The 16,786-nt window shown below is 41.3% G+C and overlaps 1 protein-coding gene across 2 annotated transcripts in view; it reads right to left on the minus strand.

Annotated features, from left to right (window-relative positions):
* MAP4K5 (mitogen-activated protein kinase kinase kinase kinase 5) overlaps nt 1-16,786 on the minus strand; it is a 105,321-nt gene that overhangs the window by 36,618 nt on the left and 51,917 nt on the right. For both annotated transcript variants that reach the window (XM_006023076.3, XM_014519673.2), the window contains exons 3-13: nt 15,629-15,719; nt 14,336-14,400; nt 11,494-11,549; nt 9,571-9,618; nt 9,452-9,494; nt 7,423-7,495; nt 5,826-5,957; nt 4,638-4,700; nt 2,447-2,528; nt 1,666-1,782; nt 1,209-1,287 (exon numbers count right to left, since the gene is read on the minus strand). In XM_006023076.3, the coding sequence (XP_006023138.1) occupies nt 1,209-1,287; nt 1,666-1,782; nt 2,447-2,528; nt 4,638-4,700; nt 5,826-5,957; nt 7,423-7,495; nt 9,452-9,494; nt 9,571-9,618; nt 11,494-11,549; nt 14,336-14,400; nt 15,629-15,719 (849 nt within the window). The remainder of the gene's footprint in view (nt 1-1,208; nt 1,288-1,665; nt 1,783-2,446; nt 2,529-4,637; nt 4,701-5,825; nt 5,958-7,422; nt 7,496-9,451; nt 9,495-9,570; nt 9,619-11,493; nt 11,550-14,335; nt 14,401-15,628; nt 15,720-16,786) is intronic.

Below are 16,786 nucleotides of genomic sequence, written 5' to 3' on the forward strand. Positions count from 1 at the left end.
ACAGGCTGAGAGCCTGAAAAAGTGCAGGCTCAGGGGTGATCTGATGGCCACATACAAGTTTATCAGGGGTGACCACCAGCATCTGGGGGAACGTTTGTTCACCAGAGCGCCCCAAGGGATGACGAGGTCGAATGGTCACAAACTACTTCAAGATCGTTTCAGGCTGGACATAAGGAAGAACTTCTTTACTGTCCGAGCCCCCAAGGTCTGGAACAGCCTGCCACCGGAGGTGGTTCAAGCGCCTTCATTGAACACCTTCAAGATGAAACTGGATGCTTATCTTGCTGGGATCCTATGACCCCAGCTGACTTCCTGCCCTTTGGGCGGGGGGCTGGACTCGATCTTCCGAGGTCCCTTCCAGCCCTGATGTCTATGAAATCTATGAAATCTAATCTAACCAAATCTAAAATGCAGGTCACTTCAAATGTACATGAAGGGGAAGAAAAGGGGTTTGAACAATCTGTTCTCTAAAAGTAAAAGAACATACTTTACCATAATTACTTAAAATGGAAGGTATTATTAAGATTGCCAAGCACAGCCCACTCCTCCAAAATTTCAACCAGGTTTCATTTGCATTTGTAAGCATCTGAGTTTCAACACAGCCTACAGTACAAAGGACTGTGAGGGTCTGATTTGGTTTCAAGAAAACCTGCTCACTCTGAGGATAACACTATCCAAGTCATCAGTACAGATATGAGCACAATAGCTGAGGCATCCCACTGTGGTCAAGAAAAAAGCTAGGTATCCAGCGTGAAAACCAGCAAGAAATTAGAATGAGACAAAATGCGACCGAAAGTTGCATAATTTTTCTACACTTTCCCAGTTTAGGGGACAGCTAAGGCATTTGTGTACAAAGATACTCTACCAGTACAATCTACTTGCTCTTTCAGTTTAATGCTTCTATTAAATGATTATTTTTGGTAATGCAAGTAAACATTTAGAGCTTGACACAACACCGAGTTGGACAGAGACAAGGCTGATGATAAAAGGCTCTATCAGCATGACATGAAACAGCAGAAAAATATGCAAGTTTTAATTTTGGTTTTAGAAAAATATTATGGAGGTTTCTTACTTCTGTTTTGTCTTAAGATTGCCAATGGCAAGAGTGGCTTTCTAAGGTCTATAATAAAGGAATGATCCGGGCATTCTCCACCAGTCAAAATAAACCACCAGCACAGTGTGATGGGAAAAGTGCATTAGAAACTTACAATTTATCTCCGACGCCGTTCTTTCTGCTCTAACATTCCTGTTTGTAGAGCGAATCGTATGGCGAATAACAGAGTGGGGCTGCAAGAGTTAGAAGCAGATCCATTACAATTAAGTTAGATGACTCCGAACAGAATTCTGAGACAATAATCAATCAAGAAAGAAAAAGAAAAACTATTAAAATACCAAGCTCTCAAGCAGATTTCCATTTCCTAGCCAGAACACTTCTTCTGCACATGCATAAGGCCCATGTCCTCTGTAGCAAGCTTGACACAACTTACGTGGCAAGGCCTCCCAGCTTCTACAGCATTACTGTGCTGCAGACTAAACTGTAATTGTTCTTGAAACTATGGAGAAGGGCTCCCACCAAACCAGCGTCTTAGTTTACACAGTGAAATCGGAGTAAGTTTTCAACATCAGGCGCTCCAAACTAGAAAAAAAATACAAGTAAGCCCTCACCTCAAAATCATCATCATCAGCTTCACTGTAGTGTGCGTGGTTGTCAGGATTATTCACTTTGTCCAACAGCTCGACTGCTAGAGATCTTGAAAGACCAGGCTGGCCTACAAAACTATGCTACAATCGCAAACAAAACACAACACATTACCATGTTCAGCCTTTAGAAATGTCCCTTCCCTGAGCCCCCAGTGAAAGTACCCCAAATCAATATTTTTTATGAAACTTCATAGCAACGACAGCTTTCAGCAAATGTGACTATTTGTTTAATGTCTCTGAGGCCAATACACTTCCAGCACACTGTGTCAATTTAGGTTGCGCACGATGGGTCAGCTGTAATCAGACATTAAGCCCTGACACACAAACACTTACTTGCTTAACTTCACACACGAGCTGTTCCAGTGAGTTTAATGAGACTTTTTATGTACAGAAAAATCCGTTTCTGAGTAAATCTGTTCTAAATTTGCATTAGGGTGGACAAATATCCCATCTGTGTAGTGATTTCCACCAAATCTGGGCACCATTTTCTAAAAGGTTTGTCCAGTTAGGACAAGATTCCCCTTGGTGTGCGGGCAAAGATCTCAACACCAAATACAATCCTTCGCTTTTCATGCCAGCTGATTTTCATGTTTGCCGAGTTTTCACCATTAAGCACACGCATGGAATGATAAGCTAATTAAACAGTCCTCATCTGGCACACTAATGACCTGTACACTCTTTGAAGAAATAATTAATTTCTTGGTGCTGCTACAAGATCTAACTTTTTTTATATAAAGATACTTACAGTAAGGAGCCTGTCTGCTGTTGGTCTCTTCTTTGGATTTTTTGTAAGTGCTATTTTCACAAAATTATGGAATGTGGATGACCTTTAAACAAATAAGGCAAAGCTTGATTTTTATTAAAAAGTATTTAATTTTAAGTTTTCTGGAAAGGAAACAAATAGTTTATTTTCAATATAGTTGCTACACAAGCTATAAACTTCCATCTGCTGAAGCAGATTCTTGCTCAAATATCCCAAGGCATTTCAGATTTGTACCATCCTGCTGCTCAGTTAACTAGCAAGAGATTTGTGCTACATTCACTTGAGTTACAATAAAAACATTTTGAAATAGCATATTTACTAAGCTCAAAACAGATATTGTCACTCTGGAAAAGTGGTCAAATGCCAGACTGCAACTGAATTCTTCTGGAATTACACAGCTGAAGTAACAATAATGCAGTGAATTACATACACCGATAACCCACAAATCTAGGGAAGTCTAGCACTCCCATTCTCCCAGGTCACCAGGAAGAAAATACAATGCTCAACAGTGAAAGATCAGGAGAGAGAATCAGCCCCTTCTTTTAAAACCTAGGGTTGAAATATTCAAAGCAGTTCAGATGACTGAACACGACACCATTTCCTTTTAAAATAATGCAAGACTGAAGGCTGTGATCCCTGGACATAAAAGTTTTGCTGTTTTTGTTCTGTTCAGTATATCTTTCAGAGGATGTATTTAAATCAATTCTGGTCATTCTCAGGACATACTGCAATACGTATCCATCTTTTCTCCCAGGTGCTTGAAAGCGAGAGAGAATTGTGGGGGTGAAGGTTTGTTGCAGGAGTGATAGCCATGGCAGTGGGTTGGACTGAACTGTACTACTGTAACGTGCTTTTAAGTTATGGTAAAGGTGCGCAGGTTTATGGACAGGTCCACTAAGCATATGCACAAAAGTAAAAGTTACTTTGAACCAAAAATGGTTGGGGTGGGGGAGCAAATTTAAAACCTGTGCACCCTAGCAAACAAAACCCCGGCAGCAAAACTTCAGAAAATGACATTTATCCCCTTTAATAACTTTGCTGTAATAGGATCTTTACCCAATTTTGTTGCTAATACTTTCATCTTTAGACAGAAACAAACTGTTCGGCACTTGAGCTCTGTAGTTACAAATACATTTTTTTCTGCCTACATTATTACAGTGCTTATTTCCAAGGATTTGAGCAGTTAAATACAGTTTAAACTCATTTAAATGTAACAAAATCAAATAAATGGCATCCCATTATTTTATAAAGAAGGGCATAAATAGGCCCAGAGTATCTGCATCTCTGTTCTGGGTACAAACAGGTCTAAAATAGCTTGTCTTGCTAAAAAACAAGGTTGCAAGGCTAATTCCCGAAGAAAAGGTCCTTCATACCAGTAGTCTTTTGTGTTTCTAAAAGATGCTACCGAGCATAGTAACAGCGAATAGAAATAATGAATATTGAACAAATAATAGAAACAATGAATCTACAGTTAAAAAATTCAGAGGAAAGTGCAAGTTCAGAGAGGTGCGTTTCTTGAGAGAATGCCATGTCCAGCGTACTGTAACAAGGTAATTAAGAAAAAAAATTGCTTCCTGATGCATGCAACAGGTGTCTCAATACAAATGCCTCATTTGCAAGAGAACCAGCTTTCAGATGAATGGGATGAAAGCTAGTGCATACAATTATCACTGGACTTCTCCTTCTATAAATTAAGATGCAGTTAAGTCCCATTTTTAGAGAGAAATCATTCTTTAAAACAATCAGCAGTGAATTACATGTAATAAAACCTTTGGGGATTGAAAAATAATGAGGAGCTTTTGGTCACTGCAGAAGTCAGAGCCTCATTCTGAGAAAAAATGTGTCGCAGGCAACCTCTGCTTTCATTCTGGGCCTCTGAATGCCCTGGGGAGTCCACTCCCATAGTTCACAATGCAGGACCTAGGCCTCTTGTTAGAATAATATTTCATTTGACAATAGAAAACAACCTGGCCGCAATCCTATCAAGAATTTTGGCAAATGTGCAACTTCCCTGAACTCAAACAGACTACAGATGCATATGAAATGACAATGCAGGCTAAACGTTTGAAGGATCACAGCACATGCTCATAAACGGTTGACATAAATATGGATTCATATGATCTTTACAGATTGTATTGAAGAAAGGAAAGATTTTTTTTATTTCAAAACTTACCATTTTGCTTTCTCCTTTAGCTTTGGAGGTTGAAAATTGCTTTTTGACATTAAAAATAAGGCCCTGAGGGAAAAGAAGCATAATAAAATTATACAAAAAATTATTGGCATATTTTGCTTTAATAGCTAAAATGCTATGTACGGATACTGTACAGGCAGTCCTCAGACTTACGACACAATTGGATCCTGAAAACCGTGTCTTAAGTTGAAACGTTGCAACTCGGAACTGAGTTTCCCATAGGAAAATATGTTACAAATGGGGGATTGGTTCCTGAACCAAGGCCCGATACCCTATTTTCACCAAAAATAACCCAGAATTTTGTACTCAATCAATTATAGATGAGTAATATAGCTACATAACCTATTTATATTGTAAATAGCAATCATATTGATTTGGAAGGACTTCTTTGAGGTGACTTTGGTGGACTGTTTGAAAGGCTCTTGGCTGGAGTCTTCTCAGGAGTCCTGGCTGCAAGTTTTTCTGGAGTCTGGTCTGCTTTCTTAAAGAAAGTGTCCAAGGAAGTCTGGACAGATGTTCTCCAGGGGGATGGGCAACGCAGCAAACTTGTTCGCTGGCACAGCGCTGCGTCGGATCAAGCGTTGTAAAGTCAAAACTAACGTCAGACAGTTGAAACAGGGTGTCAATTTAGAAACGCTGCAAGTGCTATTGGTTGTAACTCAAAGTGTTGTAAGTCGAGGACTGCCTGTACACTAGTTTTATTCTACCATGAGAGTTTGAGCTGATGAGGACTGAAGACCAGTTACACTGAAAAACAGGTTTTGTAAGAAACAAAATAAAGCCAGTCATATTCTTATTTGTGGACAATGTTTTTTCAATGAAAATATATTTAATTTTCATGTTGAACCATGAGCTACAAGTCAGTGTACAGTGATGCTATTGCACATTTTCTACTCACATCAACGTGGACACTAAAATGCTTATATAACATTAAATCTTTAAGGTTCTGATTTTTGAATCTCTATCCAAGTCTTCAAAATTAACACTAGGTATTTTTAAAAAAATTAATTATAGCTCAATGACAAAATAGGGCCTTGGTACAGGGGTCCATGTAGGAGCTTTTAAGGCCCAAGTTATGCAGAAAGTCAGGCTATAATAAAATGACTCTTTTTGGCCTAAAAAAACCAAATTAAAAATATTTAAAACAAGTACTCTTAGTGATCAGCAGACCTCATTGGATGAAGATCAAACATGGGTGGCTGAAGCTCTGCCAGTTCAATTGCTGTTATGCCAACTGCCCAGATATCACAGAGCTGGTTGTAACCGCCATTCTTTTCCACTGCTGCAACTTCTGGAGCCATCCTTTAAATGCAAAACCAGCATCAGTCATCCAGCACGGAGACAGAATACTACCATGTCTCTATCCCAGGATCTCACAGCACTTTACAGCATTATGAAGGGATTTATTCCAGTGCAATAGACCCACACAAAGAATAGAAGGAAGGCAAAAGCCTGATGCAACCACCCAGCCCTGGGATAAAGGCACACAGAGGTTAAGTGTCTGCTGCATAGCAGCATCAGAAATAAAATCCGAGTCCTGTATTTCCTCCAAGCTCTCACCACAAGACAATCTTTCATCCTTTAGTCTTTTTTCTCCTCCGCAAAGTAAAATGTAGCATAAAATTAAGAAAAAAAGTGATTGTTTGAATTAAGATTTAAATCTGTATTCAAGTCTATGTTATGACTAATAGACTAATGAGGTGTAGCAGTGCCTCCATTCAGTATAGTTATATTAGCATTTTTAATTCAACCTGCAATTTATGAAGTTTAGCATGCTCTGTTTTGAAGACATAGAAACACTAGCAGCAAGATCGTTTTTAAACAAAAATAGCTGAAATGTGCCTCTGCTGTAGGGCACTTCCTGGTTGGTGGAAACCCAGAAACCTACATTTCTGTTTTGACAGACTGAAAAGAAAAAAAGATTTAAGGATTTGGGTAGATGCGTGACTATATGTACATGCATCCCTATTAACAATCTTAGGCCACACTCTAACAGGTGTTGTGATTCTTCTTTAAAAAAATAGAAACCAACCCCCCCCCCCCCCCCCAAACAAACAAACAAATAAAGCAAAACTCCCTGTTATTCCCCTTTAATATAAACAGCATTAGTAGTGGCAAAAGGAGAGAGAGAGCAGAACACTGAGCCCTTCCCGTCTTCCCAACCCCAACAGTGCATGGAGCAAGAGCGAAGACATACAGCATCGATTTAGACTGGCAAAGGTGTCAGCTGTCCCTGTGTCAGGAGATTGCCCACTGCATCGGTCCCTGGACAAGCTGTAGCTGAGTTTGTCCCGGAAGAGAAATATCCCAGGATTGGTGTGTATACACATTGCCCTTCTAATCAGGGTTTAATGAGCCCTGCCACTTTTCTAGCATCAGTTCAGCAATGCAACCCTGGGAAAACTGTTCAGATGTGCTTTATGATAGCCCAGGAAAAACGGTTCGCACTTGTTATCCCATGAACCCTTTTCCCAGCATTTGTTCTGGGACAACTACCATGGCCATCTGCATGATAGTTCTTTGTCCTGGCATAAAATGGTTTCTCCCAGGACAAATGCGGCATCTGTTCGTAGCCTTACAATATTACCAAAAAACTAAATTATAGTCCTGTATTTCCCAAATTTATGACTAATCCATTTGATCTTTAAAAAAAAAAATCTTGTAATAATTTTCTTTAAGTTATCTATTTTTAGACTCTTTGGCATAATTTGTAAATACAACCACAACTTTGCACGTCACAATTTTATTAATCAAAGTAAAGTATTACCAATAAGGGGTACCAATAAAAGATTTTCTCTTCGCAATGGTGGCTGTTATTTTTGCTGCTACACCAAAGTCAGCTGCAAAATAAAATTCATGAAAAAAGACACAAAAACACTAACATTCTGCATTTTCATTTCACATTCAAGGTCACAGAAAGAAACATTGTTTCATGAAACATATACATGTCTAGGAAAAAACATTAAAATAACCACCTCCACCCGTCAACAACATAAAATTTATGGGGATTTTTGGGGTTTGGGTTTTTTTGTGGGAGTTTTTGGTTGGTCTGGGTTTGCTTCTTCCTGCTTTTTTTTTTTTTTTGTTTAACTTTTTTTTGGCAGGCCTGACAATTAAAAGCTTGGTTGTTGCAGACAGCCTCACCATCCCTCCTCCACTTTATTGCACAGTAACTCAATGTTGCAGTAAGCCACTATTTTAAGCAATATATTTTGGAGGAGAGATAGAGAGGACTGGAATCATGGTTCAGAGACCACGCTGTTTCTGGATTAAATATGAGGGAATAATGAGGAGGCTGCTTGGTTCTTGCTGTTGACATGGCTAAACAGCGGTGCCTTAGTCTGAAGGTACAGATAATCTGCATCAAATATACGGCCCTGTAGATAATTTCCCCCTACGTGCAGATCCAAAATGAATGCAATTCCAACTCTGTTTCAGCTATATGAACATTATGGTAATTCAAGGATTGGGAGGGGCACATTGCAGGCAATATATGGTTGGCTCGTAAGTAGAAAATGAATATCAGTGTAATCAGAGTTTAAGTAGGTAATGGGAATGCAAGAATATTTTTTCTAGGCTTTCAGTTCTTCCCAACTATTAAAGCCCTGTTATCGTAATACGTTATCTCCTCACAGCCATAATGGAGAAGTACATTTAGCCCCAGCGCTTTACAGAGTGGCAGCTAAAACCGGACACGTAGACAATTCTCCCAACTCCAACATTTCATAAACGAAGAAGATAAATCTTTCGGCTCTTCTAACAGCCCCTCATTTCCTCTCCATCTCAAAAGCCCTATTGACAGCTAGGGTTTCATGGGGAGAGCCAGAGAAAGGTCAGTCAGTGTGGCTCTGTGAAGACAATACTTGCAGAGAACAAGAGTTCCTGTTGGTAAGTAGCCCATTTTTCCTCCCTTGTGACATTGCCTCTACAGAGCCTCTTGGAGGAAATTAATAATACCCATTCTGATACCATGCTGTTCATCAGTAGATCTCAACACACTTTCCCAAACAGAGTAGCAAAGTTATGCCCATTTTACAGAGGGGGGCGCCCAGCATAGAGAAGGGAAATTACTCGCCCATGGTTACCAAGCAGGCCAGTGGCAGAGCAAGGAGGAGCCCCAGGTCTCCTGAAGGGCAAGTACCTTCCTCCCCCGGTAAAACAGAAAGCATCAGATGCGCATGGGGGATCCCTGCAGGCTCCCAAGCAACTTCAGGCATCAGCATTAAGATTAGTAGCAAACAGCTCCATACCCAGCTAACTTCCCGTTGGAAACGTCACACAAACCCATCAACGGTTTGCCCCAGCATGAAGTACAGAAATAAACCCAAGGGGCTGCTTAGTGAACTTCAAGTGTCTGTACACATGCATATATATACGCTCCAGGTGCCACTTACTGCCCAAAAGTTACGTAGCTACATGACAAAGCACACAAATCCTATTGCCTGTATCCATACTGGTATACAAAAGCTGTTGAACTGTGTTTCATTGCCTCTGACAGTGCAGTATGTATTTGCTATACCTATTCTATTCAGCGAAATACAAGATAGAGTATTCATGCTAGATACTCTGCTGGGGGAACCAACCTCCTTCACCTAGAGCAGTATAGTTTCCAGAGGCTTTCTATAAAAAAGTGATCAAAATGAGGTCTTGGGTAACTCCAATGTCAGTATAAAAGGAGTTTCACTAAAACAAAGTGTTGGATTGGGTGCCATTACTTCCTGTCCTTCAAATGGTTTAATTAAAAAAAGGCCTCCTTCACTGTTTTAATAATAAAACAGGTAAATCCCATAACTTACCTAACTTCACATCACCATGGTCTGTTAGCAGAATATTGGCACCCTGAAACAAAACATGCAAAGAGTTGATATGCTAAAATAACGTCAAATGAGTGTCCAGATTACAAGTATTAAGTTACCTTTATATCTCTATGCATTTTGCCTTTTACGTGCAAATAAGAAAGACCCTAAAAGAAGAAAAAAAAGCATGTGTCAGGTTTGCCATATGAAAATGCTATAAAATGCAGCACTTCAGAAACAATTTTTAATACTTTAACCTCAATGTGTTTACATTCATTATTGAGAAGATTCGTTTTTCAAGAACCTGAGGGCCTGGCTTCTGTTCCTCATCTCTTCCAGTTCCAGCATGCACACACGCACAGACTTGTTTAAACAAGTTTATGAACCAAATCTTTCCTTCAAACATAATTTTAGCTTCAAAATGTGTCTCTGTATTAACAGTCAATTTCAACAAAGCAAATTTATTTCAGAAATCTAGAAAGCTTTCAGCCAAAGTTTCTAACCTTGGAAATCTAAACCTTTTTTCAGCTCATAAATAAAAGTGAATGTGTTGTCAGCAGTGTTCAGCATTTGAAACTCATTGAAAGTCAGAACAAATCCTGCAACATTAGTCCTGTAGCACCAATAGAACTGAACTGCCAGATCAGATTAGCTCCCCATTCCACATCCCTGCCTCTGGCAGCGACCAATTCGCCCAATGCTTCAGGAACAAGTGAGGGTCTTTATGAAAAGTGCAGGGATGGTAACATTTCTACCTGACACAAAAACACCATCAGCTTAGACCCTGAAATACAAGGTTACACTGTATTACCCTAACTTGTATGTTTATAATGATTAGTAATCAGAAAGCAAACCAGAACATTGGCAGCCCAGCCATACCATTTTTCCTCTCTAAATTTTAGAATTCAATCCCACAGATCAAGCATAGAGGGCAAAATATTTCCTTTTACTGTTCAGCTCCCTGCTCTCACCTTCTCGGAGTGAGCAATGTCTGCAAGGAGATTCAGAAATTGGTCCTAAACACCGGCTTCATTGTTTGACCGTGCCACTTTACTAACTTATACAAACAGATCAATAATAAGGGCCCAGACCTACAGACTTGCACATGTGCCTTAGCTCAGGGCTGTCCATCCTCTAATTAGCTGGGGCTGCATGATCCACAGGCCTCACAAGCAGGGGCCATACCAGGGAGAGTCACAAGCCCCCGAGGCTGCATGCTGCAAACCATGCACCCATGTCGATGCTCCCCCACAGCCCTGCACCATGCACAGGTGCCCCCCTTATCACTGCACCACACACCCCCAGCCTCACCCTGAGCTCCTTGCACCACCCCACTCTATCGCCTGGGGCAAGCAATGGGTGGGCAGATGGGGGGGCAAGCATACAGGGGGTGCAAGCACTACGGGCGTGGGGGCAAGTGGTAGAGGACAGGTGGCAAGCGGATGGAGGGGGGCAAGGTGCGAGGGTCAGTCTGCCTGTCCCCCGTGCTGCTGCTTTCCCTTAAGTTTGCCCTCCTGCCACTGCTTTTCCCACAGCAGCAGTGGGAGGATGAATTTAAAAGTACCCTTCATTCTATATATTGTAAAGGATCCACGTCTAGAATCTAATTTAGAAAGGGGAGCATCTTAAATTCGAAGTCATCTTGGATTCAAGTAAATACAGTTACTTCAGTGCAGCCAATGGGACTATTCAAATTAAACAGGAGCAGGACTGAGGCTTAAGATTTTGATCCTGAAATGTGATTCATACAGACAGACTTACCATGTGTAAATCCCTTTGCAGATTAGGGCACATTAGGAGCTGACAGGTGAAACAATGCATTGAAAATTATTGACTTATTTATTGCACTACCTGACAGTAGTGTCCTGCTAAGGCAGCTAATACTTCAAAAAGGAGAACTAATTTGCTAGCCCTAATTAACTGGTTTCATTCTTGCTGTATTCCAAGGGTTTACACATTTAGGTGACGAGACAGCACCCCCTTCTGAAGTCATCTCCCACACAGAACAGGGACATCATGGTGCATTTGCGGAGGTACTGTACCTGCAAAGTTTCTCTGCAGACATATGCAATTTGTAACTCTGCCAGCGGTCCTGTTACTGAAAACAGAGATAACATCAAGTCTATGAGTTGTAACGTCCAGTGCAGATACGCTATTGTAAAGCAGTCAACAGAAGACAGCAATATGCCACTTAAAAAAAACTAGAGCCTCTACTTAAAATATGGTTTGTTTCAAGAAATAAACTGCAAACAGTTTCAGGAGCTATTCTTATGAAATGCTGTAAGTGGTTTGATAGCCACATTTTTAAAGAGTTCTTATTATTTTAAAAGAAACCTCACTCCCCAACACACACGCTTTTTCCAGCACAAACCACTCAAGATAACTGACAATACAGGCAAAGCTGTAAAACTGGCTATGCTTAAAATGCCCTTAAATGCACAAAGTAAATAAAGCTGGAAAGAAAAGTCTCTGCTCTCTGTCAGGCACAGTAATACAAGGCATTTACTTGCAACAAGAGGAAAACATCTGCCAAAGAACACAGAAGTAAAACATTTTCAGACAGAAGTTTTTTTTTAAGTTGGTGTCATTTTACAAGAGACATGTTCATAATTCCGTGTTTGTGCCCCGTAGAGACAAAAAGCAACAAAGACATATTCTGCCAGTTGTTTTTTGTTTTTAATATTACACATTCATATGGTTTTCACCCTGGAAGACTATGGAACGGAAGACTGTTTAAAAATCTGTTTGCTTTAACAGCTATTTATCCTATATGAACCAACTGAGAAATGCATGAGAGAATACATCTTTGCCTTAGATTCAAAATCTCCTCCCCTTCAGTTAGGGTCTGAAAAACTGCACAGTCCGCACAGTCCTCCAACAATACTGTCAGCAAAATCAATGAAGATCACAGCTGACATTTCTGAGACGGAGAACACCCGCTAGCCTGGGGTTCCCGCTGCCACCATCCAAGGCAGATTCTCAGATTCTTTATCAAGCATAAAGAAAGGAAACAAAAGACAGATCTTTTGTCCTTTGAAAATCTGAGTTTAGGTTTTCCTAGGAAAGTTAGCTTAACCACAACATGCAGTCTCACCAAGTCAACAATTACTGATCTACCAGCAATCGAACAGCACATTTACAAGCTGGGTGACTGCAAGTATGAGAACTATGATGCTTGCATGCCACGAGTTCCATTTAAAAAAAAAAAAAAAGTCACTTAATTGACGCAAAAAAGGACCTTTCTGCATAGAAATAGTTTTTAGAGGCTGGAAGGGACCTTACGGATCATCAGGTCCAGCTCCCCTGCGCTTGGGTAGGAAAGACTGCTAGAGTGGCTTGGACATGGGGGCTTACTTATTCCAAGGTGACACTATTTCCGAGTCTCAAAATATGACACTGTTCACACCCCCTACTACTCTGGCATGTTCAGCTGTCTCCAAGCTTCAGTCTCAGCTGAGTGCAGGTGCACGGTGCTGCAGGAGGCAAGCAACCCCCTCCCACTTCCCCTGGCTGGAGAGTGCTGCTTTGTCCTGTTTTTAGCGAGGTTTAAAATAGGACTGGCCCAGCAAAAAATGGGATGTATGGCCATCTTCCTTATTTCTTTTACTTAAAAAAAAAAAAAATAACCGTGCACATACAGTAGCATTTAAGGGTCTCAAAGGCTTTGAAGTTAGCTCTTCATTGAGATGAGACTTCTACTGTTGTGTCCCAGCAACAGTCCCCAAGACCATCAGAAGTCAGTGGGCACTGTGCTGTCAAAGGAGAAGTGAGGTTTCAATACAATACAATGCATGCCATGCAGAGACAGCAGGCTGGGTCCCAAAACTACTGTGGCGGTACCAGTACAGCGCTTCACCTGGACTGACAAACCCAAACTGCCAGTTAGTTAGCATGCATATATTTCTATAAGAAGTTGCATTGCGACTTATAGACATACGCACATTTCTCTCTCTCAGAACTAACTCCTCAAATAAGAACTATTAACTTGTAAAGCCAACAAGTGATTTCAAATTTAAAAAGCAAAAGCCCCCCAAAACTCAATACTGAATACTCAATTTTGTATGTTCTCCATTTAAAATGGCCAGAGAGGTTTTTCCTAAGCTTTCATAAAGGCCCACCTAAAATGACCATCCTGTGGAGTCAAACCAAGTGTGAGAAGTTCTAATAAGGCAATTTCTCAGAAAATTCTCATGTTAAGATCGGGGGGAAATGTTATACTAAGATTTTCACTAGCAATCATTTTAAGGATTTAGCTGCTAATATAGGGAATTAAGTTTCTATTTTTTATAGGAGCTGAATTCATTATCTTCTGCTCATTTCACTGCATGTTGTGATTCAATTAAATAGCTTCCACAGTGCTGTAATTATTTGTGTGCTCTATTTATATGTAAAAATGCCTAATTTGCTTTATTGCATTAGAGAACATGAGTCACAATTTTCAGCCCGTTGCTTGTACCTTAACAAACACAGGTTATCTGCCTATCACTTAAGTGCATAAACCACAAAGTGCATTTTTCTGTCTCACCATCTAGTTTGCAACTACCTTCTGTTTAATTGCACAACATTAGGTTGGGCAAGTGTGCTCTCTGGCAAGTGCACAACCTTCGCTTTCAGTTCTGGGGCTCCCCACTTTAATCTAAATTAGCTTTACATTTTTTTTTTTAAATGGAAAGTATAAAATGACAGCATATGAATGCCAAAAGAGTCTCTTTTTGTGAAGAATCATTACCAAATGTTGTGGAGACTTCAGTTTTAATAAAATACCTGTTCACTCTAGTAGATTGTGCCAACAAATTACCGTTGAAACAACTCTTTACTGATCTGCTCTCACATTTTCTTTGCTTGTAACTTCAAAAAGGTGCAAATATAGAAGTTTCAAATTACCGTGATATATGTCTTGAAGTGATCCACCTCCACAATATTCCATACATATCCACAGCTTTTCACGGCTATTGAAAAAAGCAGTTGAACAAAAATATCAGAAGTTGACTCATTTATGTCCCACAAGATACAGTTAATAACAATCATGATTTTCTGCTTTTATTATTTGTTAGATTGTTTTCCATTTTCTTGTAAAATGAAGAATTCTAGAGTTCGGATATGTTACAAAAACTAGTAACGCTTTGCACATATTTAATACATTTGGACCAATATGGTGGACTAACAGTTCTCACTCAGAAGTGTGAAAATCCTTACATGCCACATTCACTAAAAAATAACTAACTGCTGATCAGAACTGCAAGGTAGTTGCCATAACCTTGACCTTTTAGCTGACATAAAGGTCATGTAAAAATACAACTGAGATGTACATGCTATTAACCAAGTTATATTATATAAACATGTTCACTTTGTAGTTCCTGCTCTCAAAAATGTATTTTTTCAAAGCCCCCACTTCTCCACTGGAAGTTTTCAAAAGGGTGCTTGGCTGACAGGTTGAACTGTATAAGTCCAATTCAAATAATTTTGGCTTGCAACGCTTACTCTAAAAGTGGAACCCTCCAAGTAATGTTGAGATCAAGTTTCCTAGAACTGTAGAGTTGAGATGAAAGGGAAAAAGCTGAAAAATAACAATCTATATTTTCATAGAGCCCAATGATAAACTACAGAAGTCCAGAGGAATGGAAAATATTCTCCATATTCTTATATTAAATACGAATACTCAAAAAGGCAGAGAGCTGGCATGATCTGGTTTATTGCCTGGGTATTTCACAGCTGTCATACCACAGCCATGAAATATAACTACTGCCACAATTCAGATTTAGAGCATTTACCAACAACAACTTACTACGTCGACTTTTTCAAGCGACAGCGGTACCTTTAAATACGATCGATACCTGCACGCATAACTATTTAGATAAGTCACAAGCCTTTTTTATTTTATGTTATTAGCCTTTCAAACCTCTTCAGGAAGCTAGCTGAAGGGAAGGACTATTCCCGAGACACCAACGTTTGAGGCTGGATATATTGCAACAGTCTCTAGAGGAACAGGCTCTTGGCACCGAAGTATTCCATTCTTCTAGCCAGCGGAGATCATGCAGAATTAGTCACTGTTTTAAAAGGCAACTGGGAATCTAGGGACTGACTCTAAAGAGGACTGGGGACGGGGGACAAAAGCACTGGGGAGCATGCTGTCCTGGAGAAGAATCCATAGAAATACATGCACCAAAAGAGGTTTACCTGAGATAGCTCCCAAAGTAGGCTACAATATTGCAGTGCTTGCATTCTTTAACCATATATATTTCTTGCTGGATCAAGGAAAAGTCATCACCTGAAAAACAGAGATGGCATGAGTATGTTAACACCACACAAATACAGAATGGACAGGCAAATGAGGAAGGGGAGGAAATGGTCCTCAGTGGGACCAATCAGAGAATGTGCACATCATTAAGAGACGCCCTTGCGCTTGACCCTTCCCTAGGTCACCCCCCCGCCCCATGCCACTCGGTATCTGCTATCCACATAGCATTCTCTACCTTTTCTCCTCTTTGCACAGGAACAGAACCGTTTCTTGGAGGGCTGGGGAGAAGACCTGGTCTACAAGCCTAGTGGCAGCACGCTTGTGACCAAGGAAGGCATGTGCTCCATTTGCTTGCACGTCTACAAGCACACGGGGTGCTTTAGGGTGGCAGCCCTGTTCGGTCGCAAGCTGCCCTGGCTTCGTGCAAACAGCCCTAGTGGCCCTCGAGTCCTGATGGGGTCGGGAGAGGGCTCTTTCCCCTCCTTTCCTACTTCCCCAGAGGGCCTGGAGGACCCTGCTTTGGACCAGTGAGAGAAAGCAGACACTATAACGCAGGGACGGGCAATTATTTTGGCCGGAGGGACGCTTACCCAGGTTTGGCAGGCTGTCGAGGGCCCCAGACCCCTGGTCACCATCTTGGGCCCAACGTCCCAATGTCTTGGGACCAATGTCCCAGGGCCAGCACAGGTGGGGCCTAAAGAGGGGCACAGGCTGCCAAGAGTCTGTGGAGCCGGGCTGGGCTGCACCAGCAGGGAGGGGGGAGCTGGCCCGGCTCCATAGAGCCCCTGCCAGCTGGGGCCCTGTGCTCCTGCCACCCTGCTCTGGGTCCCACCAACACTGGCCCTGGGACACTGGTGCGGGCCCTGTGCTCCAGCTGGCTCCCTGCCCGCTCACACCCAGTGCAGCCCAGCCCCGCAGTACATGCAGGGTGCAGCGCTCAGCCCTGACCCCCTGCTCGCCAACAGGGAAGAAGCTGGTGCTGAGCATGGGGAAAAGCAGCCCCTCGCCTGCCCCATGGCCGGTGCCCTGTGCTGCAGCTGTTTGCAGCCCGTGCAAGGCTGTCCAAAGCAGGCACAGGCAGTCCCAGGCGGGCTGCA

Source organism: Alligator sinensis, unplaced genomic scaffold (assembly GCF_000455745.1).
Source record: "Alligator sinensis unplaced genomic scaffold, ASM45574v1 scaffold50_1, whole genome shotgun sequence".
NCBI lineage: Eukaryota > Metazoa > Chordata > Crocodylia > Alligatoridae > Alligator > Alligator sinensis.